General features: G+C 37.8%; 1 protein-coding gene across 8 annotated transcripts; it reads right to left on the minus strand.

Annotated features, from left to right (window-relative positions):
• Nucleotides 1-94: 94 nt before the first annotated feature.
• Mt2 (methyltransferase 2) lies at nt 95-26,829 on the minus strand. 8 transcript variants are annotated; one of them, XM_067114418.1, is made up of 8 exons: nt 26,585-26,788; nt 12,985-13,328; nt 9,439-9,529; nt 6,567-6,691; nt 4,765-4,948; nt 1,233-1,416; nt 873-980; nt 95-757 (listed from the first exon to the last, which is right to left on the minus strand). In XM_067114418.1, the coding sequence occupies exons 4-8, from the start codon at nt 6,646-6,648 to the stop codon at nt 125-127; spliced, it is 1,191 nt and encodes a 396-aa protein (XP_066970519.1). In that variant the 5' UTR covers nt 6,649-6,691; nt 9,439-9,529; nt 12,985-13,328; nt 26,585-26,788; the 3' UTR covers nt 95-124. The 8 variants fall into 8 exon arrangements, with proteins under 8 accessions (XP_066970519.1, XP_066970517.1, XP_066970515.1 ...); XM_067114416.1 differs by lacking the exon at nt 9,439-9,529 and adding an exon at nt 15,029-15,100; XM_067114414.1 differs by having other exon boundaries at nt 26,581-26,788.
• Nucleotides 26,830-27,375: the final 546 nt, after the last annotated feature.

The raw sequence follows: 27,375 nt of genomic DNA on the forward strand, positions 1-27,375 counted from the left end.
GGACAAAACCAAATGTCCCGAATATTATCATTAGTTAATTTAACCAGACAATAGTTAAAACCTGTCAAATAAGAGGTAAAAAACAAAAATATACTATAATTCATTTTTATATTTCAGCACCTTGTCATCTTTCACATAATATAAGCAATAGAGATGTCACAACCAGAATGTTAATACTATTACCAAGAACTCTGTATTTTTGTTTCATAGTTAGTGATGGAGGAAATGAAAACCATTTTGGAAAGCACATTAGTCTTAAAATTTCACTGGCTGTGAAATATCTGAACTTTAACTGTTTTAAAAGATCAAGTCTCTTTGGATCACCTAACTCTAATCTTGACAGCTTATTATAAACTTCATCCACATCAAGATCACTGTTTCCTTTGATAACAGAACCAGTACCTTCAACATAATGACCATAACCTTTGGTGAAACAACAACTTCTCTTGGATTCTCTATCAACAATATCCAGTATCATACAATACTTACTTAATACCTTGTCTTTTAACAAATAAGGTTCCACATTTATGTCACTTTCCATGAATGAGCTCAGAGAAAGTGAAAGATCAGAGTATGACTTTCTTGGCTGGTGCAATTCATTATTTATATTTCCATGGAAGTTACGAAGAAGATTTTGAAGGGAATTAATAACAGGCTTTCCACAATTTGCACAAATTTCCCTTGCATCAGGTAAGACAGGAGCCTGGATATCTCTTTCCCTTCTGATGCATAAGCATGCTGTTAGCTCTTCCTTAATCTGAAAACATTAGCAGTACATTAACAAAAGCATGAGAAAGCGGGCTGTCCCAATTCTTATCACATCTATATTTTACCAACTCTTTACAATAAGGAAATAAAACAGAATACAATACCTCATTTGAGACATCTAGACAGAAAGGGTAGAGCTGCTGTTTGGCTAGAAGATAATACCTCAAACGTGAATTTGGAATCCCAAACTCGGTTGGTGATAACAGGAACTCCTGTAAGTGACATAGAGATTTTTATAGTAAAAATACTAAAACATCTCTCCTTTATTTTATGACAGTAGTCTAATGAATGTTACCAAATAAAATACAATTTGTTGGTGTATCAAAAGCACACAAATAACAAAATTTAGACTTATAAATTTTACAAAACCTGAATTGGACAGGAATTAATATACTTTAAAGGTCATTTACAATTTTTTCTTAAATTTTTGGCATTGTCTAATTTTTTTTTATCTTGTTACAGACCTGCCAAACATAATTCTTGCTCCTCAGCATTTCCATGAGTTGCTCCCTTGCCAAAGATTTTTCAAAGCCAGCCACATTCTCCAGTAAAATCATTTTTGGTGGATGGGATAATTTTTCAAGGAGGCTTATCAAATGCAACAAAGAAGATGTACGAGTGTCCTCAACATCGCGTTTCAGACCCTGCCTGAAAAGAAGCATGAGTTGTATTGTCCATCAAAACTCTTATTAGAAAGGATGCATATTGTGTGTGCATAATGATCATTATAGGTAACTACACCTACTGTGTTTAAGCAGCTGCAATCAAGATTATTGGGCAATGAGAAAGATCCAACCACAAACAAATGTGCAGAAATGAAAAATAAATGTATAGACAGAAAACAAACTACAGTATACACAATGAATATAAATATATCCTTAATTTACCTTCAGAATTCTGACTTAAGAAGTAATAGCCTTAAAAACTTCCGCCCAAAAATTTTGCAATACATACAGTACCATTATTACTACAGCGCTTTTTTTTTTTAATTGTCAATTTTCAATCTTATCAATTAAAAAATTGTCAGTTTCCAATCTATTAACCCTTAAACACCGGGCCTCTATTTACAAAAGTGTCTGCCATATGCCGGCAGGGTTTGGGAGTTAGCGCTGAAGCGGAAAGAAAGTTTTTTCAAAAAATCACAGCACGCTTAGTTTTAAAGATTAAGAGTTCATTTTTGGCTTTTTTTTCTCATTGCCTGAAGTTTAGTATGCAACCATCAGAAATGAAAAAAAATACCATTATCATATATAAATATTGGAATATATGACAGCGCGAAATTTTTTTTTTATATAATTGTATACAAATCATGCTGTGAGCAAAACGGTTAAATCTAATGAGCTATTTTTTTTTTCGTTGTATTGTACATTAAATTGCAATGATTTTGGTATATAACAAATTGTAAAACGATCAAAGCAACACAGAGAAAATATCACAAATGAATTCGTAACGCTCGGACGTAAAAAAAAGTTTTTTCAAAAATTCACCATAAATTGAAATATTTTGCTAGAAACTTCTCATTTGTTGCAAAATGAAGGTAAATGATTGAATATTACTAGAATGTAAGAATTTTTGCTTACAATTGCATTTTTCGACCATTTTGGTCGAGTCAAAGTTGACCAAAGGTTGAAATTTCGGCACTTACTGTGATTTATATGAAAATATTTCAAAACTGATAAAAGCTACAACCATGAGTTATTTTTTGTTGTATTCTACATGAAATTGCACACATTTTCATATATAAAACTTTAAGTAACAGCTAATATAAAATGGTGCAAAAATTACGACATAGTGACTAGAGAAATTATGAGATTTTCAGCAGAGTTAACACGCGCGGAGGTAAAGAGAAAGTTTTTTCAAAAATTCACCATAAATCGAAATATTGTGCTAGAGACTTCTTGTTTGTTGCAAAATGAAGGTAAATGATTGAATATTACTAAAATGTAAGAGTTTTAGCTTACAATTCATTTTTCGACCATTTAAAATTCGAGTCAAAGTTGACCAAGGTTGAAATTTTGGCACTTATCGTGATTTATATGAAAATATTTCAAAATTGATAGAAGCTACAACCATGAGTTATTTTTTGTTGTATTCTACATGAAATTGTGCACATTTTCATATATAAAAACTTTATGTAACGGCTAATATAAAACTGTGCAAAAATTACAACAAAGTGACTAAAGAATTTTTGAGATTGTAAGAGCCTGACACCGTCTCTTCCAAATACGTGTTCGTGTGTTCGTCGTCCATTGGAGTGGCGAGACGTTTGGCGTCTTCACAAACAGAAACATACACACAGTTTGATACATTGGAACATTATGAGTACATGATTAGAATGCTTGCATGGCAATGCAAGTAATGGTGATTGTACATACATCAAGGCAACAATGGTTAGGGAGAAACAGACGGAAATATTGTATGGTTGAAATCGTGTTCCTTTAGAGAAAGAAAACAAGATGCTCTTGTTGTCTTGTCCACTCTGATGGACGACGAACACACGAACAAATACGTGTTTGGAAGAGACGCCGTCAGGCTCTTACAAGATTTTCAGCAGAGTTATCGCGGACGTAAGGAAAAAGTTTTTTTTCAAAAATTCACCATAAATCGAAATATTGTGCTAGAGACTTCTCGTTTGTTGCAAAATGAAGGTAAGTGATTGAATATTACTAGAATGTAAGTTTTAGCTTACAATTGCATTTTTCGACCATTTCGGTCAAGTCAAAGTTGACCGAAGATTGAAATTTTGGCACATCAAAATTGATAAAATTGATAAAAGCTACAACCATGATTTATTTTTGTTATATTCTACATGAAATTGCGCACATTTTCATATATAAAACTTTATGTAATGGCTAATAGAAAACAGTGCAAAAATTACAACAAAGTGACTAAAGAATTTCTGAGATTTTCAGCAGAGTTAGAGCGGATGTAAGGAAAAAGTTTTTTTCAAAAATTCACCATAAATCGAAATATTGTGCTAGAGACTTCTCGATTGTTGCAAAATGAAAGTAAATGATTGAATATTACTAGAATGTAAGCGTTTTAGCATACAATTGCATTTTTCGACCATTTCGGTCAAGTCAAAGTTGACCAAAGGTTGAAATTTTGGCACTTATCGAGATTTATATGAAAATATATCAAAATTGATAAAAGCTACAACCATGAGTTATTTTTTGTTGTATTCTACATGAAATTGCCCACATTTTTATACATAAAACTTTATATAAATGCTGATAGAAAACAATGCAACAATTATGACAAAGTGACTACAGAATTTCTGAGATTTTCAGCAGAGTTAGCTGATGCTTTCTTTTGGGATAAGAAAGAAATTTGTGCATGCGCAGCTGGGTCACGCTTGTAAACAAAACAACAGCGTGATCCATGAACTCCCAGCATCCCTCAAGGCGCGATTTAAAATTCTTCGCAAACGAGGCCTACAAGTATTTTTCTGTGAATATTTAAAAAAACTTTTTGAAGTCGACGTATTTTACGTCCACTTTTGTCAACGTAAAATTAGTCCAGTCGGCATTAAAGGGTTAATATCATTATAATTTTAAAAAGTCACCATCTAATTTCCTATCCTTCAAAATACTTTATCACTATTAAGATAAGTCACTTGCCAGACATACCTAAGAATTTTAAACACATTTTGAGAGATGTGTCAGGTAATAACACACATCCTGAGATGACTAAAGCATGTATTGACACAGAAAGGTGAGAATGATTCCCCATTCCACAAGAGGTGACCATTTACAATATGCCTTAAAAAGCATACTGCAGATGGCGATGAAAGTCCCATCAACCTCAGCTGCAGTGCTCACTGCACTTTACTTTCCTCCCTTAATTTTGGTCTTTTCCCATCCAGTTGTTCAAGTATTTCAATGTTATCTTGCTCAAATTTTCACTTCATGTTTAAGCATGCAGCACGAGTCAAGAAATGTGAATGTGGCCTAAAAGCAATTTGTAATTACGATGGAAACAAAGGATATCACCTACCTGGTAAAAGGCTGACAAGGGGGGCTCATCATTATGACATCTGGAGAAAGAGATTCCAGATGATCTAAAGTCAACCCCATGATATTATAGGCCTTGGGAGTCTTTGGAAAATTGTGCTGATACACTTCAAGCGCTGTAGTGTTAATTTCATAGCTCCCAACAATATCAAACTGAAGTCCACTTTCTGTAAAAATAATGTTTGATATCACTACACAAAAAGGAAATAGAAAAACAAGGCATAAAACAACTTTTGTAGAATAAAAAACACTGGCATTAAAACAAATACCATACAGTGTAATACATACAACAAGATTAGTTCAGCTGAAACAATTTCTATCTCCCATGTGGGATTAGACACTTATATTCTTATCACTTCCCTTGAGGCTACTAACATTACAAATATACAAATGAAGATAAGAAACAATGCCCTTCTTGTGCATCCATATACACATAAAAAACCATATTGATTTCAAAAAATCAACCTAAACCATCAACTAAAGCCTTTACATACCTTGTTGTATGGTCATGTAAACAGGATGTGAATCTTAGAAGCCTCGTTTATATATAATAAAGTATTTCTATTGTTTTAAATGAATAATGCCGATAACTTTTCCTAAAGACCAAGATGGTCTGTTATAAGGAGAAGTTAGCCAGAAAGGTAGTAGACCAGTCAGAAGGCCCATAAAACCATAAGAATCGGGCACAGAAGAAGTACAAAATACTAATGCAGACCCATTCCATGTCTATGCATGAAAAAAGGAAATCTGATAAAAAAACTTTTGTGGGGTTGATCATTTAAAAGTGAAAATTCAATGTTGCAACAGACGTTCAAGTCCTACTTTTGGTATTTTGTAAAACCAGCATCAAAAGGAAGAGCAATGTTACTGTATGAATGAAACGTAGGTTACATAAAATAACTAAAAATAGCCACCAAACGGCTAAATACGAAAATAATCATTCATCTATGATAGAATGCAAAATGAAAAATTTAATGAAAGTCATGAGAGTGTAGGATAGGCCATCCAAAAGTAGCCAGCTACAATTAATATCATAAAGTAATTTAAATGGATCCCTGAGTCATAAACTTCCTTAAAGTATCAGTTCCCAAAATGGAGCACCTTAATGTTAAATAAGGTAGATGGCTGGGCGTGAATGGATGAAAAGTAAATGCAGGAAGCAAAGCAGCTATGAAATATTTCAACAAAACAAAGAAACACGAGTACCATCTACAGTGTTACAGTGTGACTTGCAAGGCTCACAAGGTGGTAACCATTTACAGGGACTAGTAACAAGAGCAGACTACATTTCATGAGGTTGTATACACCGTTATAGATGAAAGTCACTTGATGAAAGTCACTTGAGGCTTGACCATGGAATTGGTGAACAATAGAAATAGACAGAAGGTACAGTACAGATGTTCTGTAAATAAAGGCATTTATGTAGTCCCTTCCATAAGCAAAATTACATCTAGGGTGACATTATGGCTTTCCAAAAAATGTTGGCTCTACCAACTTCTATTAGGAATGTCAAAAAAAATTACCCTTCAAAATACAGGAACCACCCAGATTATAAATTCCTTCCTTGCAGGGGGTAAATTTTTTAAATTTGATTTAATGCAACTTAGTAGACTTTTCAAAATACACTTTATTTCTGGTAATTCAATATTAAAACAGCAATAAAATCCCCCTTGTTGCATTAAAACAACCAGTTATGATTAAAATGAATACAGAAGTACTGAGGAGTGAAGGTTACTTCTGAAAATTTCAACTTCATTACATACATACCAAAATACTATTTCATACCTTTGGCTGCAACACGCATTCCACCTATCCCACTGTACAGCTCAAGGATACGGAGAGGCTGCTGCATTCCATTTGCTTGCATTTTTTAATATCAGCAACGTTGCATCAAGCTGACCCTTAAAGTCCTGCGGGTAAGATAACTAATGAAAATCTGCTGCTTCCAAACCTTTAATAATTTTTTACATGGAATTTGTTTTAAGTATTATTACTTTAATAACATATTCTGTCTTGAGCACTATTACTATCTGTTTATATCTTCATGGCAAATTGAAGGTTTCAGGCTTTTATGAGAAGGGGACTACAATTTGTATGATTCCTATTATACAGTATGCTGATTGTTCCTGTAACAGTTTTGTATGTATACAGTACAAAGCATTATCACTACACGATTTACTGTACTGCTCTTATCAATTCTGATTATAAGCCTAAGGAATATCATTCGTAATATCCTTGCAAAAGAATGACAGCTCACGAAATGACACAATTGCAACTAAATTTATATATGAAAATAATTGCAAGTAATTACAGTTACATGGTACCATACAGCACTAGTTGTTTAATATCACTCATACAGGATTTAGTCCTCTATCCCGATCTCAGTTTTCACTCATAATATTTAGTTTCACAAATTCCTTCTCTCCCTTAGCCTTTAACTTTTTCTTTTAATTTCTCTATTTCTAATTTAATCTCCTCTTCGGTAAAGATTCAGTTTCTAATTTACTAATTTCCAAAATCAACTTTTCTTTCTGCAGTCTTAAGCATTCAGTTGGTAAATGACTCACTTTATCCTTCTTTTGGAAATTTCTTCTCTAGAAAGGCATTCTTTTTCCTCATGTCTTTCACAACATTGCTTCTATCCTTCACATTGCCATCACTTGCAACAAATTTGAAAAATGAGCACCAGTTCCACCCAGCTAAGCGTAAGCAATTTTGCTGTAGTGATATGATGTGAAAAATCATGAAAAGGCTTACCTATCTACTTTACTTATGAAAACTGCACATTACAGTACCGAAATCAAGGCATCTCCTTTTATAGTATAGAAATTCAAGCATATGTTTGTATGTTCATTAAACTAGTAAGACAATATTTTATTTTCTCATACAGTGATGGATGCACTTGTGGTTGAGTAAAGAATTTCAACACACTGATGCTGTCACTAGCGGATCCAGGAGGGGGGGCACCTGGGCATGTGGCCCCCATGATAAATAATGATAAAATAATAATACTGAAGGTTTAGATAATAGTAACATAAGAAATATAAACATGGAAAAAATCAATAAAAAAAATATACTGTATATATATATATATATATATATATATATATATATATATATATATATATATATATATATATATATATATATATATATATATAGGGTGGAAATGGTGGTGCCCCCTATAAATTTTTCTGGATCCACTAGTGGATGCTGTTAAATATATTTTATTAGAAATTAATGCTGGTAAATATTTTTCCTCTGTTGACATGATGTTGCTCCAATCCAACACTAAGTCCTCGTACCTGATAAACTGGGTGAGTTAAAACATAAATTTTTCATGATAAAATTTATTATTTAGATACTTACCTGCTGTTAAAGCTAGCTTATATCTCTGCGCCAATAGACATACTGGGACTGTATAAGTTTTCTATTTTCCATTGCCCATCTGTAGGGTAAGATTCAACAGTAGGTAAGATTCATCTCAAAGAATACAGTATGTGCAGTAAAGTACCTCTAACTTTGTAATTTAAGACATAATCCATTTTTTTACTACTGGACAATGGCAATAATTAAAAATTTAACTGGTGGTTAGTGCATATTTGGGGAACTCATTACCAGAGAAATTTGGAAAATGAAACTTTCTGGGACAATGACAGACAATATGTTTCCATAAAATAATCAATCAGTCTCTACCCATCTATTATTCTAACTTCAATAATTTCTATTTCTTACCAAATTTTGATGAAACATGATGGCAAATATTTGAAAGCAGATTAAGCAATTTGTAATAGGCTATGTTACCTCTCCAAAGGTAGGTTAAAAGTACTACACTCTGAATCTAAGTTACCCAAAGATTCCCAGATATGTATGAGGTGCTCAATGCTGTGTACTGACTGGCTGAATGACTTAAGTAATACTAGGTCAATCTCCTCTGACAGCGTAAAATAGGCCACACCTTGATCACCTGTCTTGCATATTAATGGGAAAAAAAAAAAAAAAAAAAAAAAAAAAATGAGTTCATGGCAGGCTAACATGATTAGTGGTTGATCATAAATGTGTAGTAGTTCACAAGTGTTTTTCAGTCATGTATCCTTGGTGGTAACCTGTTTAGTGTTGTTCACTTTAACATTAAACACTGTTTAACACTGTATGCTAAAGTACTCTGATCATAATTCAGTGACAAGTGTATGGTGATAAGGGCAACTGCAACACAACAGTACAGGATTTACAGTATTTGCAAAGTCAAAACTTCTATAAATTCTATGAATTACAGAGACATTTTGTTTACAGAGGGAAGGCTATGTAAAATGCAAAGCTAGGCTATGATTTCCAACAGCAGAAGTTTTATTTACATAAAGCTTAAGGTAGGATAAGCAGGAAATTCCCATTTGTTTTAAATTATTAATTACCATTACGTACTGTACTGGCAAGAAGTAAATTCAAACTTTTATTTTAAATGATTAATTACCATTACTGTGCTGGCAAGAAGGCAATTCAAACTTTTAGCAGTTTTGCTACAAGACAAAGACCATAACAAACTAGACTATATAAGCCTTTTTGAATCTCCTTGGAGACTGGTTCTCACATCATGGTGTTAGTTAAGTTGTAACTTTAGCATGCATGCTCTTCCTCTAAAAGAACCTTTCCTACCAACCCCAGGTTTTATCACTTCTGCTGCTTCACATCCAGTCAAGGTGGTGGTGCAGCAGTCACTCCTAGTCTCTCATTGTACTGCTGATCAAATCCTAATACATGAGCCAGGAATCACTGAACTTTTTACTTTGAGGAGTTATAACATGAATGTGATTAAGAACATATATTTCAAATCGATCAAATCTATAACATGTAACCACTGCGCTACCACTGTGCCTAAAGCAGCCAATCAGACAATCCAAAACAAGACTACAGCCATTTTCTTTACGTTTCTCACATTTAGAGCCGTCAGCTCTGGTGAGTGAAAGACGAACTACATATAACACATATTTATCTATAATGTTTAATTTTCAAAATGATTTTTATTTCAATCCAATTAAGCATAAATAGTCTTAAATTTCTGAACCCACCTGGGCTCCCAGTTTAAAATGTTGCACAGAAAGAACTCACTGATCATTCCCAGCCAACTCTTATCAGGTCCATGATGCAAGGAGTCTTTATTCTTTTAAGTAAATTTGTAATGATATGACATGCTGCTATTCTTCCAAGGACCACCAAGGATTTTCAGCTGATTCTGAACTGTACCATTCATGAGCTACCCTTTATCATTGCATTTTCATCTTATCTCCTCTTACTTGTAATCTGATCCTTGGTATTTGTTTGATTTACCTTCAGACTGAGTGGCCTACTACCACTGCAGTGATGTTCACTTATTCCAATGATTACCAGTAAATTAAGTGAATTTCAATAAAATTAAGTCAAATTAATTCAGTACAGCAGTTTTCTCATTTTCATGTTCACAATTATTGTCTAGGGTTTTTCATCATACTGAATACAGTGTTGTATAATGTGCAATTTAGCATACTTTTACCTGTTAACTTGCTCTTATTGGGTTTTGTTTGCTCAGTATTGTTTGCTTCCTATTTAACCATGCCACAGTCATGGTCACTTTTGGCTTTCTCTGCTGTCTCAGCTAATTAAACACTATTGTATTCATGACCTTGGAGTTGTATCAATTTTACAAAACTCTTGGATATTTATTGTGTATTATAATGTTAAACCTCAGCATACTTGTGTGGGTAAGCATAGGAAGTCCTGTTGTACATTCACATTGACCTAAGATATGGAATGCTATTTAAAGTGCCCTCTGTGCAGGGGACAGAACTGCATCCCAGACCTATCTTGTGCTATGTGCCATAGCCAAGACTGTCATGTTAAGTGCCATCCAATGGTGCTTCAATCTCCTTCAGGTGCCATGGGAGTTCAATGTCAATCTAGTAAGCCTTCTCCATTCTCCATGCCAACCGGTTTCTCCAATGAGTTTTCCCGCCTCTACAGATGTTTCACTCTATGGGTTTCCTGAATACCTCTGGTCCTGTTGTCTGCTGCACTTGTTTCTACCTTCATGTTACCCATCTGACTTCCTTCTCTGTCTCTTGGCCAGGCTGGACCTTCCACTTTGCTGTCCTTCCTTTGCTCCACTAATTCTGACTTTTTTGCAAGGCTTAGAATTAAAGTTGTGTCCATGCTATAAAGTCTATTCCTCACCAATGGTGAATCCTGTGTAAGAGTTGGTCACAATCTGCATATTGCCACCCCCTCCAGGTCTCGCTGCCACAATTAGTACCTGCGCTTGCTGATGTGCTGCATCCTGAAGTCATCACTCCTTCTGCTTCAACTTCCTCAAACTGAGGTACCTGCCAATGTATTCTTGGACACTCCAGGATCTTCAACTGCTCCTGTGTATTCGAGCATTCTGGCTTCTTCCCATTAGGAAGCAGCCTGACTTCCAACAGTTTCACACTAAGCTAGAATAGCTACTGTATACCTTACATGTGACAAATTATTAAGCATAGTCTCAGAGAGCAGGGCTCTTCAGAGGTTGATGCAGATGCTATCACCACTCCCCTGCATATCCTTTACAGACCTTCACTAGAGAAAGTTGTCTAATTTGTCACTTGCTGCAACAAAACAGTTCTGTTCTTACTAAACTTTCGTGTACACCTGAGTAATGTCAGAGAGCTCTCTCTCTCTCTGCTTTCTATAATACAGCTCAAGACTTCAGGAATAACTGGAACATTGCTGACCTCTTCTCATCATTTTGGCAGATCCTGGAGTTTCTGTACACCTCTAAGTAAAGACTTGAACTTTATGCCGTCCAGTTTTAACTAGGCCCATAATAAGCCACTTTTGGATGCCTCACTTAAGCTCCAGACCTAAAGACCAAAAATCTGATTTACATGACTAACTCTTGAGTATGTCAGCAAGATCCATACACTTTCAAGCAAAGTATCAAATTTGAACCACTAGTCTGTGGTTGGTTTCTTGTTTGCTCGAGAGTTCATGGCCAAGACTCAATAATCTAGCATGGATAGTTCTCATTTCAACTCCTTTGCCATACCTGCCTTGCCTTCTATTCTATACAACACTCTTTTTATGTCCTTATCTCCACAAAACACAATTCTTTCATCCTTCTCCTCATTTACTCCTGTACTAGTTGTAAGAATGGACTCTTTCCAAGAATTCTATTTCTTGGTTCCTGCATGTGAGTCACCAGAATCAGCAAGTTACTAATAATTTTATCTCTTATAGGTTACCACAAATAATTTACAGTAGTGCAGTATTAAGGTTATGCTGTTGTATACTGACAGGAACTTAGCAAGCTCAAGCTCAAAGCTCTTGAGGTTCAAACTCTCACATCTTCCATGGTTTTAAAGGTTTAATCTGAAGCTCTCTGCCACCTTGACAACATGCACCTAGCATTGTCAAAAAAATCCTATGCTAAGTTTTACCTTCATGACAAAACTCATAAAACACTTGTTGTGTAACAAAGGGGACCTTTCATCGTGGCAGGCCATGAACTAAAAAAAAAAAAAAATGTGGGGAGAGATTCAGACCAATCATTTTCTTCAAGAATCATCCTTTTATTTATCTCACAAAATGGAGACTTGTTTCCTGGGATACCAGTTGTTATGCTGCTTTCCTTGTCGAGTGTTCTCTCCTGGGTTCATCTTCCAATGTCAATCAGTTACTCATTGAATCATAAATTATTCAGAGGAATGTTGCCTTACTTCTGGGACTGTTCTCTCTAAAACTACAGCTTCCTTTTCTTTGAGCTCATCTGCCTTATTCTCCCTCCAAAATTGCAGTTCAGGTTATTTATGATTAATGAGTTTGTAATAAACAATGGTTTTACAATGAAATACTTTTATTGAAACCCAATAATCATATCTTTCAGTGCCAGTACCCCTTCTCCTCTCTGCACAGAAGAGAACACAATAGGATTTTTTTTTTTTTTTTTTTTTTGCAATGTTTCAAACTGGTGCGCCTGGGTGTGTTCTGCAGAGTTTCAGACTATTAAATTTTATGATTCATACACAGCTTTGTATAAAAATGTTTTCTTGTAATAAGATCATATTTCTAAGTAAAGTAATTTACATATACAGTAACAGTATTCATTTTCTGTTAAAATTATATAAAGCAACCTCTGAACCCAAATCTAGTTTGATATGTACTGGCATTACTGAGTTGACATTCTATTGCTTACCTGGAAGCATTTGCTGAAGAGGTTTATGTGCAGGAGATTGCTCTACAGACACTGGTCATGTTCCAGTTACAGGTTCACTAAGGTCAACTGGGCCTTTAGTACAGGTATCTTGAACCTCTGTATTTGGGAATGGGCTCCTGGACCTGAAGGCATCCAACAGGGTTCTTTTCCTAGGAAGTTTAGTAAGGTGTTTCCCTTCCAAGTGCTTCATCATATTGGAGATGCCAACTCCACTTCTGAACTCCAAGGAGCAGTGATTACGTATTACCTCATCCTCTTCTGTTTCGCTCTTTTTGAAGCATCCCCAAACATTGCTCCGGTGCAGATATTCTTCCTCCTCATATCTATAAATCATTAGTATGAGTATAAAACAATAGAAAGTACCACAGTACAGTTTTCCTGTAATACTATCGGTCATAGAATTAGAGTATGTCCTAGGCCATTCCAAAATGTATATCCTTTTTCCTTTAAAAAATAATCTCAGGCTAACAATGAAGGTGCTAAATGACAACCGAAGATTATTGTACTCAAAGCCAGGCTACTAGTGTATTACGAAGATAAAAATCAAGACCTGCAGTAAGCTCATAGAAATTACTGGATAGCCAAAAGGCCTCCACATGACATCAAGAGAAAATTCTTGATCAAATTTGACTTTTACTATAAAATAACCAAATTCAGAGAGGCATACATAATACACACTGTTATGGAGGAAAAAATTACATTTCTTACTAACAGATATTCTCTGTAATAGAACCTAACATCTGACCAATGAAAAAACTGAAAATGCTTGTTCACATTTAAAGAAATGGTGGAGGACTTACTTACACTGTAAACTTACAAAATATCTTGAAAGCAATGTCTGGTATCCTTTCACTCAAACTCATCAAAATTTAAATGCTTTTTTGTCTTCTGAATACTATCTATTAAAACAAAAAACTGGAAATTTTGCAATGTGGTGTCAGTTCAAAGGGGTTGTATACAATCTGAGGTAGTTACAGACTTCCTGCATAAACAGCAGTAGTTACATCCAGGGTACCATTCACAATGGATAAACTTCAAACCTGTTCAAATTGTTTTGTTGCTATGTCTGACTTGGTTAACTATAGGGATCTTGTATATAAATTATTTAAATTAGACGCTGGAGGCTAAAACTTCAACTCCCAACTCTTTTTATGACAGGAAACACAAGCTGTTTTAACGTAAGCCTAACTTGTCTGGTGTTCATCGGGGTATTGATTTAATTAAATTAATTTGTGTGTGTGTGCGTAACTTCTATCACAGGTGTAACAACATGATATAAAATGCAGAGTTTATGGCCACAGAGAAATTAAACAATGGAGTGCAAGATCTTTCACCTTTAAGGCATTTTCAGGCAAACTACTTAAACAAAAATAAAAAAAGATTTGGTTTCCCAAACAACGAATTAGATTAAAAGAGTCTACTGTATAACCATTTTAATGCATCCAAAGATCGCTGCAGGTCTGATGAATACACCAAGGAGAGGCAAAGGGCATTAACAAAGATTACAAAGATTCTTTAGTTTCCCTTAAATCTTCTGAAAACATCTTGTGCAGAATAGGGTCAAGAGTGTACAGACATGGACTTGAATTAATATCTTCCTTTGTTTGTGGAAGTCTCTCTGGTAACATCAATTTTGTATCTTGTAATCATGCTACCTTGCAACCAATCAATTCTGTGATTTTTCACTTGTGCATAGAAAGGGTATTATTCTTTTGACAAGTTATACCTGAATATTTATGTTGATTTATTCTAACATTGAATCCATGTATGAGATTTTATATACAGTACAATGTTGTTACTCTGGCGAGGACAATTTCTTAGAAACGTTTTTCTGTGTTGTTATATGAAAATATTGCATTTACACAATATTTTCAACACATTTGATGAACTAAAACCAATGAAGTAAGACAAACAAAGGGGTTCTTAAGCTATTCTGGTTTCATGTTACTTTTGTTATAAAATGACTTGGTAGCTTTATTGTAGTAAGTATCCAAAACATAAGCTGAATAGTTCAAGTCCCTACCTGTTTTCCTTATATACTGTAGTTCATTATCCCGGAATTCAGGACTGATAACAAATAATGCTTGCAAGAACACTGAAAAGAGATTTTCATATTATGTCCAGAAAAATTATGAACCTCAGTTACAATACTTGTTTTTCAATAAATACTAAATTTACACAGATTTTTTACATCTGATAATGTATAATACAGGCATGCAACCATCTTTTTCATTTGCTACAAACTTCATAGATGGGACTTGCTCATTCAATGTCATGGGAGGTTATTTACATCTCTCTCTTTAAGTATAAAATTGTCAGAACATTGTCTATAGGTTCTGACTACATACCAACACTAAGTATAAAGTTGAGAGAACGGGTAATAAACGGTTATTCATTACCACTTCAAATGTTTCCCGATAGAATTTTCTACTAAAAGTAAACTTACAATCACAGGTGTACAACTCAATTCACCAAAAGCTGACTGCAAGTAGTAAATCCATCCCAGTATAATAATTTTTTTAGATACAGTATTCCAATACCAATTCAATATGCACCTTTGTATATAAAGCTCCAACATCAAAACAGAACTGACTGATCTAACAGTACTGTAGTGAAATAGCTACTGACTGATCTAACAGTAGTGTGGTAAAAGAGCAAGATGTAATAATACTGCTACATGACAACTCACATCACTAAGAAGTTTGTGACATTTAAAAGAGAAACCAAAGCATGCGAGTAATACTTGTTTCTGTCCTTTGCCTCTCCTTGGTTATTTGGTAACTGCAATAACCCTAGACAGCTGTTCCTCATTTGAAGGCCTGCCTAAAAATTAATTAACTTTGTATACATTAAAACAGTATCCCCCTATAATCTTAACTGTGGTTTGAAAATGCCTTGAAGACAAACTTTTGCACTCCATATTCCATTGTTCCAATTTCCTTGTAGCCACATTCTGTTTATATATGTACATACAATTATACATACAGAATACTGTACAGTGCTGTATATAAAAATTCCTTGGAATTTCTCTAAGTTTTATACTTCAATTATGGGCCATCTGTGATGTAGAATTTACACTAAAGTCCCCCCCCACCACAAAAAGAAAGTCAGAATCTTCAGTGACTGTATAGAAAAGATAAACAATTAGATGTTTACCAAGAATAAACTTTACACAGCTTTTGAACCTGGACAACCTGAGACAATTTTTGATCTTCAATAACCAGGGCTTGAAATCTTGAAATACACTAACAGGCTGTCTATGGCAGCAGTCCTGAGAGAAATGTACAGTATTACATTCAGAGATCAACTTCAATTATATCTACCACAGATGGACTTGAGACCAGCAATTTTTAACAACCATAAATTTTAAAGCTTAATACCCTGCAAAGAGACACCTTAAGTGGCCTATATTCTTGGAATATGCAAGTTCAAATGCAAAAAATTCTATCTCAAAATCAAACAGATCTTGCTGCTGGTACCTTCTACAGTAATCAATTACGTTTAAATGTTTGTAAATAACTGTACTGTACTGTAAATAGAATTTTAAAATCTGAATGAATAAGAATTATAATCCTAGAAATCTTGAAATTCAGATGAAGGTTAATTCACTTTGATTATAATATAAAATGACACTTTTTTAATAAAATAAAGTTTTATAAATACTTATCAAGTAACTACATGGCTATTACTGTAGTTTTTAACTATCACGGCAGTTCAAAATTTAAAATTTGTGTTAATGCTCTGTTGTTTTGGTATAGGTAACTCGACCAGCCCACTTTCGGGGAAGAATAGATACAACACTGCTGAAGCGCTCAATTTGTTTGTGCCCTATGTCCATAAGAGGGGAGGCAGGAGGGCTCTGATCATGTAGTTACTTGATAGGTATGTATAAAACTTTTATTATAAAAATGTCATTTTTATACAAGTAACTTACCAAGTAACTACATAGCTGAATCCCACATTAACAGAATAGTAAAGGAGATGTATTTGAAATAGAAAAGTAGCTAGCATTGGTAGAACCCTTGTTGTAACCTAACCTGGTGAGAGCTACAGCAGGAAGATACTGCCTCTGGTTGGCACTCATCTAAACCTGTAGCGACGTGGCAGTAAAGCCGAGGGTCGTCTCTACTTCAGTGGGCAGCCTTGCAGCCAAGGAGTATTCTGAGGGCTGACAAGGCATTACAAAATAAAAAAAAAGCGCCCTTGCCCTGGGCGCAGTACAACAAAAATAACTAGGAATTTTGTTACCCACACACTACTAAAAACAAAACCATCACCCATCCATTAAAAACAATGACTTGTGGGTACTCCAGGTCCACAGTAACCCCAGGCTTCCCAAAACTCAACATCCTTTACTAAGGCATGGAGATAAGAGGAACTGAGGGAATACCCCACTATCCTTCGTCCCCCAATACCATGCTAGCCATGGCCAATGAACCTAAGTGCTGCAATTATTGTACACTCTCCACATCACGCAAATAATGGGAAGCGAACACTGATTTGCACTTCCAGTGTGTTGACTGAAGAATCGTGGAGAGCGATAAGTTCTTCTTAAAAGCCAACGCAGTGGCGACTGCTCTTATTTCAGGAGCTTCAACTTTAAAAATAGGAAAAAGATCCTCTTGAATTTCCGAGTGCGACTCGGATATTACGCCCCTCAAAAAGAAGACCAAGGCATTCTTGGACAATGTGCGTGTGGGGTTCTTGACCAAACACCATAAGTTCTGAGAGGGGCCTCTGACCCTTTTGGTCCTTTCTATATAGTGCTTCAATGCTCTTACTGGGCAAAGAGCTCTCTCTTGGTCTGCTGGTCCAAGGATATTTACTAAATTCTTTATAGTGAACGAACGGGGCCATGGATTGGACAGGGTTTCGTTCTTTGCCAGGAATCTGGGAGCGAATGAGCAGACTGCATCTCCCTGCGAAAACCCACTGTTCTATCGAAGGCCTGTAATTCACTGATCCTCTTTGCTGTAGCCAAGGCAACTAAAAAGAGGGTCTTCCTGGTCAAACCTCTCAGAGGTGAAGAGTGAAGGGGCTCAAATGGAGGGTCCAAGAGCCACTTGAGAATCATGTCTTGATTCCAGGCAACTGACATTGGCTTCTCTTGCTTGGAAGTGTCCAGAGACTCAATTAGGTCACTTATATCCTGATTCGTGGACAAATCCGATCCTCTAAGTCTAAACACAGAGTTTAGCATAGACCTATAACCTCTGATGGTGGAGGTAGCTAAACCTCGAGAGGACCTCAGGAACATTAAAAAATCAGCAATTTGAGCTACAGAGGTTTTAGTAGAAGAGACGTCATGTCTTCGGCACCAGCTATGAAAGACTGTCCACTTCGCCTGGTAGACATTAGCGGAAGACTGATGTCTACACTTAGCGATTGCTTCTGAAGTTTTTCTTGAAAAGCCCTTCGCTCTGACAAGTTCCCGGACAGTCTCAAGCCTGTCAGAGCGAGAGCGGATAAGCCTTGGTGAAACCGATGGAAGTGAAGGTGCTTTAGAGGGCTTCATTTCTGAGGCAGAAGCCTGGGAAGTCTATCAGGAGGTTGAGAAGGTCTGGGAAGCACTCTCAACATACTATACAGTGGGAAGGCATACATGTCCAGGTTCGACCACAGTCCTGGAGCAGGACATCTGTTGCCCATGACAGAGGGTCCAGGGCTGGGGAATAGTATAAGGGGAGGCGACGGTTCCTCGATGTTGCAAACAGGTCTATCAACGGCTTTCCCCACTGTTCCCACAGGTTGGTGCACACCTGTGGATTCGTGTCCATTACACAGGTAGAACCTGTCTGCAGCGACTTAACTCGGCCACAAGAACGTTTAACTTGCCCTGGATAAAGCAAGTTACGATTCTGGTGTGATTGTTCTGTGCCCAGAGAAGATCCTTGGCTGCTTTGTAAAGGGAGGAGTGAGTCCCTCCCTGATTCTTGATATAGGCCAATGCGGCCGTGTTGTCAGAATGGACTGTGAATAGCTTGTCGAATGCTGTCGTCACAAAATGCTGAAGGGCCAAATGAATCACCTTCAGCTCCCTTATACAGGCAGTCCTCGGTTATCGGCGGGGGTTCCTTCTGGGGGTGTGATGATAATCGAAAATCGCCACTAACTGAAAATCGGTGATTTTTCGGCTTATCAGCGCCAAAAAGTGCCAATTTTTGGCACCTCTGTTAGGTATATATTGGTGCCAATACCGAATTATCGATGCTGATAAGCGGAAATCTGCAATTTTCGGCACAGAAAATTGCTGATTTTCGTCACTAGACAAGCCCCATAAAACCGGATCGCCATTAACCGAGCCTGCCGTTAACCGGGGACTGCCTGTACTGATGTGTAGCCTCTTCTCGTCTAGAGACCACGTCTCGGAAACTTCCATGTCTTCTAAGAGAGCCCCCAACCCCAATCCGACGTGTCCAAGTATAATGTTAGGCTGAGGCTCAGCGGTTGCAGTGATTTCCCCAATAGAAATCTTCCTTCTGCAAGCCACCACCGAAGGTCCTCATTGATCTTGGGAGTGATGCGGAAAATGAAAGTCTCGATGGATGAGAGCCTAAAAGCATGAGCTTCTCGATGGATGAGCGAGTGCTCAGCAGACTCATCCATTCACTGGCTGAGTAGGACGGGCAAGATAGGAAGTTCCTTACTTTCTGTAGGCAGGCTTGGATCCTTTTGTGGGACGGAAAAGCCCGAAAACTCAGAGCATCGATCCTCATCCCCAAACAGAGAATCGACGGAGTCAGAGCTAACTGTGACTTCTGTAAGTTGATTAAAAGGCCCAATTCTTGGCAAGAAGATTCTTCTGAAGGTCCTCTGTGCATCTTGTTCTTGATGGGGAGTGTAGTAGCCAGTCGTCCAAATACAGACAGATGTTGATACCCATGAGACGGAGCCATTTCGCCAAAGGGGCAAGAACACGGGTGAAAACTTGGGGAGCTGTAGAGAGGCCGAAGCACAGAGCCCAAAGCTGAAAGACTCTGCCCTAGAACACGAACCTCAGATACTTCCTGGAGTCTGGATGCACTGGGACATGGAAGTAGAAGTCCTGATGTCGATCGTCACAATCCAATCTCCCTGGTGAATGGCTGACAGGAATGATCTGTTCGTTTCCATCTTGAACTTGGTGGTCTGCACAAAGAAGTTCAGGACAGGTCTCCAACCTCCCAATGACTTGGGGACGACAAACAGTCGGTTGTAAAAACCTTTTGTACTTAAGTCTTCGACCACCTCTACAGCTCTTTTCCTGTGGAGAGACAAGACTTCTTCTCCCAGGGCCAAAAACCTCTCCAAGCCTACCGAGTAGGCTGTTAAGCTGATGAGTGAGGACATTACAGGAGGTTTTTCCCTGAATGGGATGGAATAGCCCTCTTTGAGGACTTTGAGTACCCAAGGTTCTGCATTCTTGGCTTCCCATTTGTCCCAAAAATGGAGGAGCCCGGCTCCTATGGGAACAGGAGGACAGGATCCTCACTTGCGAGAGGCAGGTTTAGAGGACAACTTCTTGATTGGTCGGGGGACCGCAGGTTCGTGCACTGGCAGGGCTGAAACTTGGCTCTTCCACCTCGAAAGGGCTGCTGCTGCAGCAAGGAGACTGTCCTCGTACTGAGCAAGACTGGAGTAAAACGAGTCGGTTCCTTGGAACACCTTGTAAATTGCTCCAAAAGGTCTTGGGTCGACTTCTTCTACAAGTACGACACATGTTCTACCGTACCACTAGGGAATAATGCAAACAATCTAAAGGTGCGGACAGGAGAGCCGACCTTTGGGAGGGAGCGACGCCTTTTGTGGTGAACGTGCACCACAGTTCTCTCTTCGTGAGAACTCCCATGGAGAATAAGGCAGCCAGCTCTTGGGAGCCATCCCTGATTGCCTTATCCACGCATGAGAGAACTCCTAACCAGTCTGATGAGAAATTCTCTTGAGGGGTGTTAAAGCCCTCAATTTTCTTGGCTAAGACCCCCACGGTCCAGTCTAAGAAGCTGAAGACCTCGAAGACCTTGAAAATGTCCCTGACTATATGGTCAAACTCCGAAGACGTGAACACAGTCTTAGTGGAGTTGAACGCCTGTCTTCGAGCCGAGTCAATAAGGCTGGAGAAGTCCCTCTGGGAGGAGGCAGAAACTCCCAAGGAAGGCTCTTCTCCAGTGGCATACGATAAGTACCTCCTTTGCAACAAGCAAGAGGGAGGGATGCTAAACACAGCCTTATCAAGATCCCTCTTCTCTGCTAACCAACTATCAATACTCGATAAAGCCTTCCTAGAAGATGAAGAAAGGACCATCTTCGGTAGCCTGGTGGACTCTGTAGGCTGTCTCATCATAAAGGCTGAACCTGGAGACGTTGGGGCCACTTGAGAGAAAAAAAATTGGGTAGCAGAAGAGGAAGTATTTCAGAAGCGCCATGTACGCAGTCGTAGGTTGCTCCTGTTCAATGGCTTCTTCACTGGATGAAATACTGTAGATGGAGCCAGGTCTGGCTGATCTTGTGTCGCAGAAGGCTGCTTCTGCAGAAGTCCTAGAATTCTATCCAACCAGCATTGGATAGGCTCCAATAAGGGATCTTTGACAGCTGGGAGTAGCGCCGCACACTTGGCTACTGGCACCAAGCAGACAGGAGGGTGCACTGACACAGATGAGTGGGCAGATACAAGGGAACACTCGGACAAATGGCACAGGGAAACTGGGCGCTCGGACATCACTGGGCGTATGGATACTACAAAACCAGACACTAGTCGCTCGGACACTGGGTGTTCATAAATTGGGCGCTTAGACACTGGGCACTCATAAACTGGGGGCTCGGACACTGGGCGCTCCAAAGTTGGGCGCTTGGCTGCTGGGAGCTCGGACTGTTTCTTCGAAGAGGAAAACTGCTCCACCGCCAAATACACGTGCTCCATCACTGAAGACTCATGCGAAGCAAGATCGGGCCTATCCCAAAAACTGCAAGAGGGAAGCAGACTGTGCTCTTGTTCCCTGGGTAGCTTACGGGGAAACGGGGAAGCATGCTCAGCAGAAGGAACATGCCTTTTCAATGACCTGGAAACTTTCGAAAACTGCCTACACCCTCTGTCCGTACTGGAGTCCAAGTCACTGGACGATAGAGCATGCACATCCATATGGACGCATTTCCAACAGCTATCTGCCAAGTCCTAGGTATGAGCAACAGGCTTGATTGAGGGGGCAACTACCCATGGGCAAACCCCACTGACCTCCCTTGGACCTCTGGTTTGCCTAGTCCCAGGTTTAGGAGAGTCTGAAAGGGACCTTCGTAAGGAGCATCGGTGGGACAAGTAGTCACCTCCACTGACACTGATAACACTCATTTGGTCCATAAGGGCCTGAACAGAAGACCCAATTTAGGGTATGGTATTTATCAGTAAACCAAACTTTTGGTCTACCCTGGCTTCAAGGCTGGTGATGGCATTGGGTTCAGAAGAATGGGAGCTAGGTAACGGAGTCGATGGAAAAGTCAGAGGGCTGGTAATGGGGGAGAAAGCAGTCACAGGCGTAGAAGGAACAGGCTGAATAGCAATATCCAATTTCAGAGAAGAAACCTGACTGGCTAAACCCCTAGCTTTGGTTCTAGCAGCTGCCTTTCTCTGCCTGTTTCTCTGAAGTTTGTCAAGATGTGCCTTTAAAACTCTCCACTTCCCCTGATCCCAGCCTTTTCAATCTTCACATTTAAGGTCAAAAGAGCAAATCTGCCCTCTAAAATGGCAACACATAGTGTGTGAGTCATATTTAGCAGAAGTTAGTCTGGTATTACAGCCTTTGCTGCAATACCTAATACAGTACTAGACAAACTAGAATCAGATATGATAAGTCACAATCAATCAAAAAACGTCTAAATAGAGAACTAGCTAAGCTAATAATGATTAGCGTGCTACCAAATCAAATGAATACTTCACCAAAGGTGAAAGCTACAACCATCCGGCGAAATTTCAAACAGCTGCTCAACCAATCGATGACCAGTAGAAACGAATTGAGCTCTTCAGCAGGGTTATGCCTATTCTTCCCCAAAAGTGTGCAGGGTCTGGTTACCTACACCAAATCAATAGAGTGTTACTGTGAATTTCAAATTTTGAACTACTGCAATAGTTAGAAACTATTACCATGTAGTTACTTGGTAAGTTACTCATATAAAATAGAATTTTCTTAGGCCTTGTTTTTTAATATTTTTACTTTGCATTTTTGTGTTTTTACATTCATTATTTCCATGTCTATCTTGTTTTCAGTTTTTCATAACACATGTGATTGTTGAAATGCAAAGATACTAGAATTTCACTGGCACTGAGCCTGTCAAATCAATAAAGAAAATATTCAATGTAGATTAGTTTTCTAAAAAAAATACCAGTAAAAAAACATGCATTTAAAAACCTCTCTCACCCAAGCAACAACATTGTTTATAAAATCCCATGTATACCCTGTAGATTGTGATTAATTTTATTTGGGCCTGATAATTAGGGAATTAAATTTGAGAATAAATCAATATATACACATACTGTTAGAATTGGCCAAAAGAGCAATGCTCTTTCAGTGAACCCAAGTTAAAAATCATGCAGAATACTATGGGTCTCCTTTAAACTTGGAAGAGGGTGTGAATCTGAGGTTGAAAGTAGGATAAAACCAGCTTGGGGGAAATGGTGGAAGGTGGCAAGGGTAGCTACAAAACACTGTACCAGGTAAAAAAAAAAAAAATATACTGTGCTGTAATCAGACCAGTGATCATGCATGGTTCTGAGACGGGCATTAATTAGGAAATAGGAACATAGAACAAAGCAAACAGAAATGAAGATGTTGAGGTGCATTTTGGGGATCTTGCTGCATGACAGGCTACAAAATTAAGAAATTACGATATGTGCCAAAATGGAAGCAAGGAGAATAGTATTAGGGTAGTAATGCATTGCATCTTCACTTGAACTTCTGAAAAGATTCAACTGCACCACATCTTCTGGGAGGCTATTCCACAATCCAATGGTGTGAGGAATAAAGGATCTCTGGAACTAAGAAGTTCGACAGCGAGGCACATTTACTGCACATTGGTGCTGCTGTTCAGCGAATCTGGTTGCTCTCAGCAGGTAAAGGGAATCAGGGATCAATTGTGAATGTGAAAGATCTTTGTTAAAAGACAACTTGCGAAAAAGTGACAAACGAGATTATCTGTCGATGGTCCTAGTCATAACTGCTACTACAGTATTAAGAAATAACCCTACCACCATGAACCACTCTACCTAAAAGAGATTAATCTCTGGAAAAGCAGACAACCACACTGAAGAACAGTATTCTAGTAAAGGAAGGTCAAATGACCTAAAACATGTTGCACTGATTACAGTATATCACTGTTATAAATATATGAGACCTTACGAATAATACCTAACTTTCGTGCGGCATTTGTTGATTTGACGTTTCTCAAAAGTAACACCTAGAATAGATACAGCTTTTGACGCTTTCAGTGGAGTTCCATCCAACTGGAGAGGAGGATGGGGTGGAAAATTTGTACGAGATCTGCTAATCAATGGAGTTAGGGATAAAATAAGTTCTATTCAATAGCCTGTTCTCTAGCTGTATTCTTTCTGCTTGAATGCTTCCTAAAGGCCTTTGCACATGATCCTCAATATACAGTATTACAATGTGTTGTCCAGATGTATTTGCCAATGTGTTTCATGAGATGCTACATGCTTGCACCAAATCTCCCGCCAACCTCAAACAGTGCTGTGACCGCCTAGTCCAAGGATGCTATCTGATCGGCAGATCGTGGTGGCAGTGGGTTTAACTCCCCTTCAGATGCATTCAAGGGAATCAGTTAGCAAATGATCAAAGTGTGTAAAGGACTGGTTGCTTAAGATAGCCCAAATTTCACAAACAAAATACATTTTAACTAATAAACTTAGATTGAAATTATGAGATTGGTTCAACTGCAAGTATATGAGGATGGATGAGGCAATATAATTACAACTGTTTAGGTTGTCACTCAGTTTATCAAGCACAAAGACACTACAATGAGAAAGGACCTCATGAATGTTTGAGTGTGACTTTTTTAGCAACTGGCAGGTTCTTGCAAGAACTACTGAGGCTGTTTATTTCTTCCATCGCATCATCACAAGGGCAGGTTGGGTCAAGTTCTTAGAGTTTGACATGGAGTTCAGATATAGCCTTATTTCTTAAATTTTCATTTGAATACTACATATCTTGATTTTACTTTCCACTGTGCTGTATCTTCCCTGTATACGCCTATATGAATAAAGTCTAAAATAACTTCTCACTCTTTGTCCTTCAAAGTAATCTCAATATATAAGGTGCACCTGAGTTCTTTCCACTTGGCATGAATGAGGTATGAGTTGGAGGAGCATGCACATGGTCCTACAGGTTTGTGGATGAGTAGACGCAGGCTCTGCCCGCTAAAGTCAGACTTGGCCAACATGTCTGTCCCACACAGATCACGGCATCGCGTTGGCCAACACATAATGCTTGTAAGAAGGGAAGGGAATGCAAAGTTTAGGCCACAGGCTACACACGGAGACCAATGGGGTCATTCTGTGCTGAAAGGGGACTTGTGAGTAAAAAGGTTTGAAAGGTGGGTATTATTTTATTTATGGACATTAATTGCTTTCAACATAAAATATAGGTTTTTCTATTGTATTATGATGTGATTTGAATGATTTTGAGGTTTATTTCCATCGCAAATGAATACTTATCCTTCCCGGGATATGATATATACAAAAATTAATAAAATTACGACTTGTCAGAATACTGCACCCCTCTCCATAGCTAATACGCAAAACTGTAATCAGTAAACACATTTTTGCCGTATTAGCTATGGAGAGGGGGTGCAGTATTCTGACATGTCGTAATTTTATTAATTATGTATACAGTATATCATTTGCCGGGGAAGGATAAGTATTCATTTGCGATGGAAATAAACCTCAAAATCATTCAAATCACATCATAATACAACAGAAAAACCTATATTTTATGTTGAAAGCAATTAATGTCCATAAGTAAAATAATACCGAAAGGTGTAACGAGAAAAACCTCGCAGTTACACTGTGAATCAACTGCTAGAGGAGGGTGAAAGGTAAGACGGGAGAAAGAATATGAACGGAGGTACAGTAAAAGGAATGAAAGGGGTTGCAGCCAGGGGCTGAAGGGACACTGCAAAGATTCCAAGTATTGCCTACGGTGCACCATATGTAGTGCACTGACGGCACTACCCCCTACGGAGATTAATGCAGGTAGAATCGTAAGCAAAGGCCTCACCTCCCAAGGCAGATAATGCAATAACTCCTCATGAGTGTCAAAGTTCACGATCAAATTGTAGCAGAAATATAATAATCGATTCTCAACAACATAATGTAACAAATGGAAGAAAGTTACGGGAAAACTTATTTCCTCACACCAATCGGGCAGCCTAGCCCATTGCCCGTATAATCCGGGGGTCGATGAAATATAGCATATAATTTCATTGAATAAATGGACAACAATAAAACTAAGCTGAATGGCTTCAACATGCCTACATTTCGTTCAAGGATGTGTTAAATATAGATATCAAACATAAAATAGGAGACAGCCAATTTACCTACGGTAGGGATATGCCTATTGCGAACTCAACTACGTCATTAGAGCAAAATACTCCACTGTATTTTGTGGCCAGAAGACGCAGGAAATAATGGTCGGGTGGCGGCGTAACAAAGGACGAAAAGCTTCCGATTTACCACTTTAATAAAGAAAGGTATTTGCAGATTAATTATTTTGCTACCTCGGATAAACAAAGTGTATATGTGCATAAAAATGCCACCATGATGATCCCTTAAAGGTTCGGATAATCGGTTTTACTTACGGAAAGAAAATAAGAAACCCATAGTAGATTAATTCAAACAAACCGATGCTCTTATGTTTTAAAACGTCATTTACTGTTTTCTTTATGTCAGAGAGAGTTATTAGTGGATATTAATGACATACAATTAAAATTATATATTCCTAATATTATTACAGCTAAAATATAAAAAAATCAAATTATCGTACCTATTGAAATATATTAGTACAGCAGATGATGTTGACTAAATATTAGAGCGTCTGATTCAACCGGAAGGCCAGGAAATAGAGAGTGGAGTGCACACAGTATACATTTACTCATTACCTGGTTAAATTTTATATTCTGAACAGAAATAACAGCTTTAAGAATAACATAAATCTGAATAATAATTAAGATTAAATGCATCAAGGTTGAATTTGTTAAATCATACAGAAGTATTAGTGGAGGAACTATTCGGTGGCAGATTATCTCATTACTTTCACAAAGCTATAACAACAAAATCTATCATTCATATTTCATTCTATATAAAATGAGAAAAAAAATTGGTAATATTGCAAA

This window comes from Macrobrachium rosenbergii, chromosome 13 (assembly GCF_040412425.1).
Source record: "Macrobrachium rosenbergii isolate ZJJX-2024 chromosome 13, ASM4041242v1, whole genome shotgun sequence".
NCBI lineage: Eukaryota > Metazoa > Arthropoda > Malacostraca > Decapoda > Palaemonidae > Macrobrachium > Macrobrachium rosenbergii.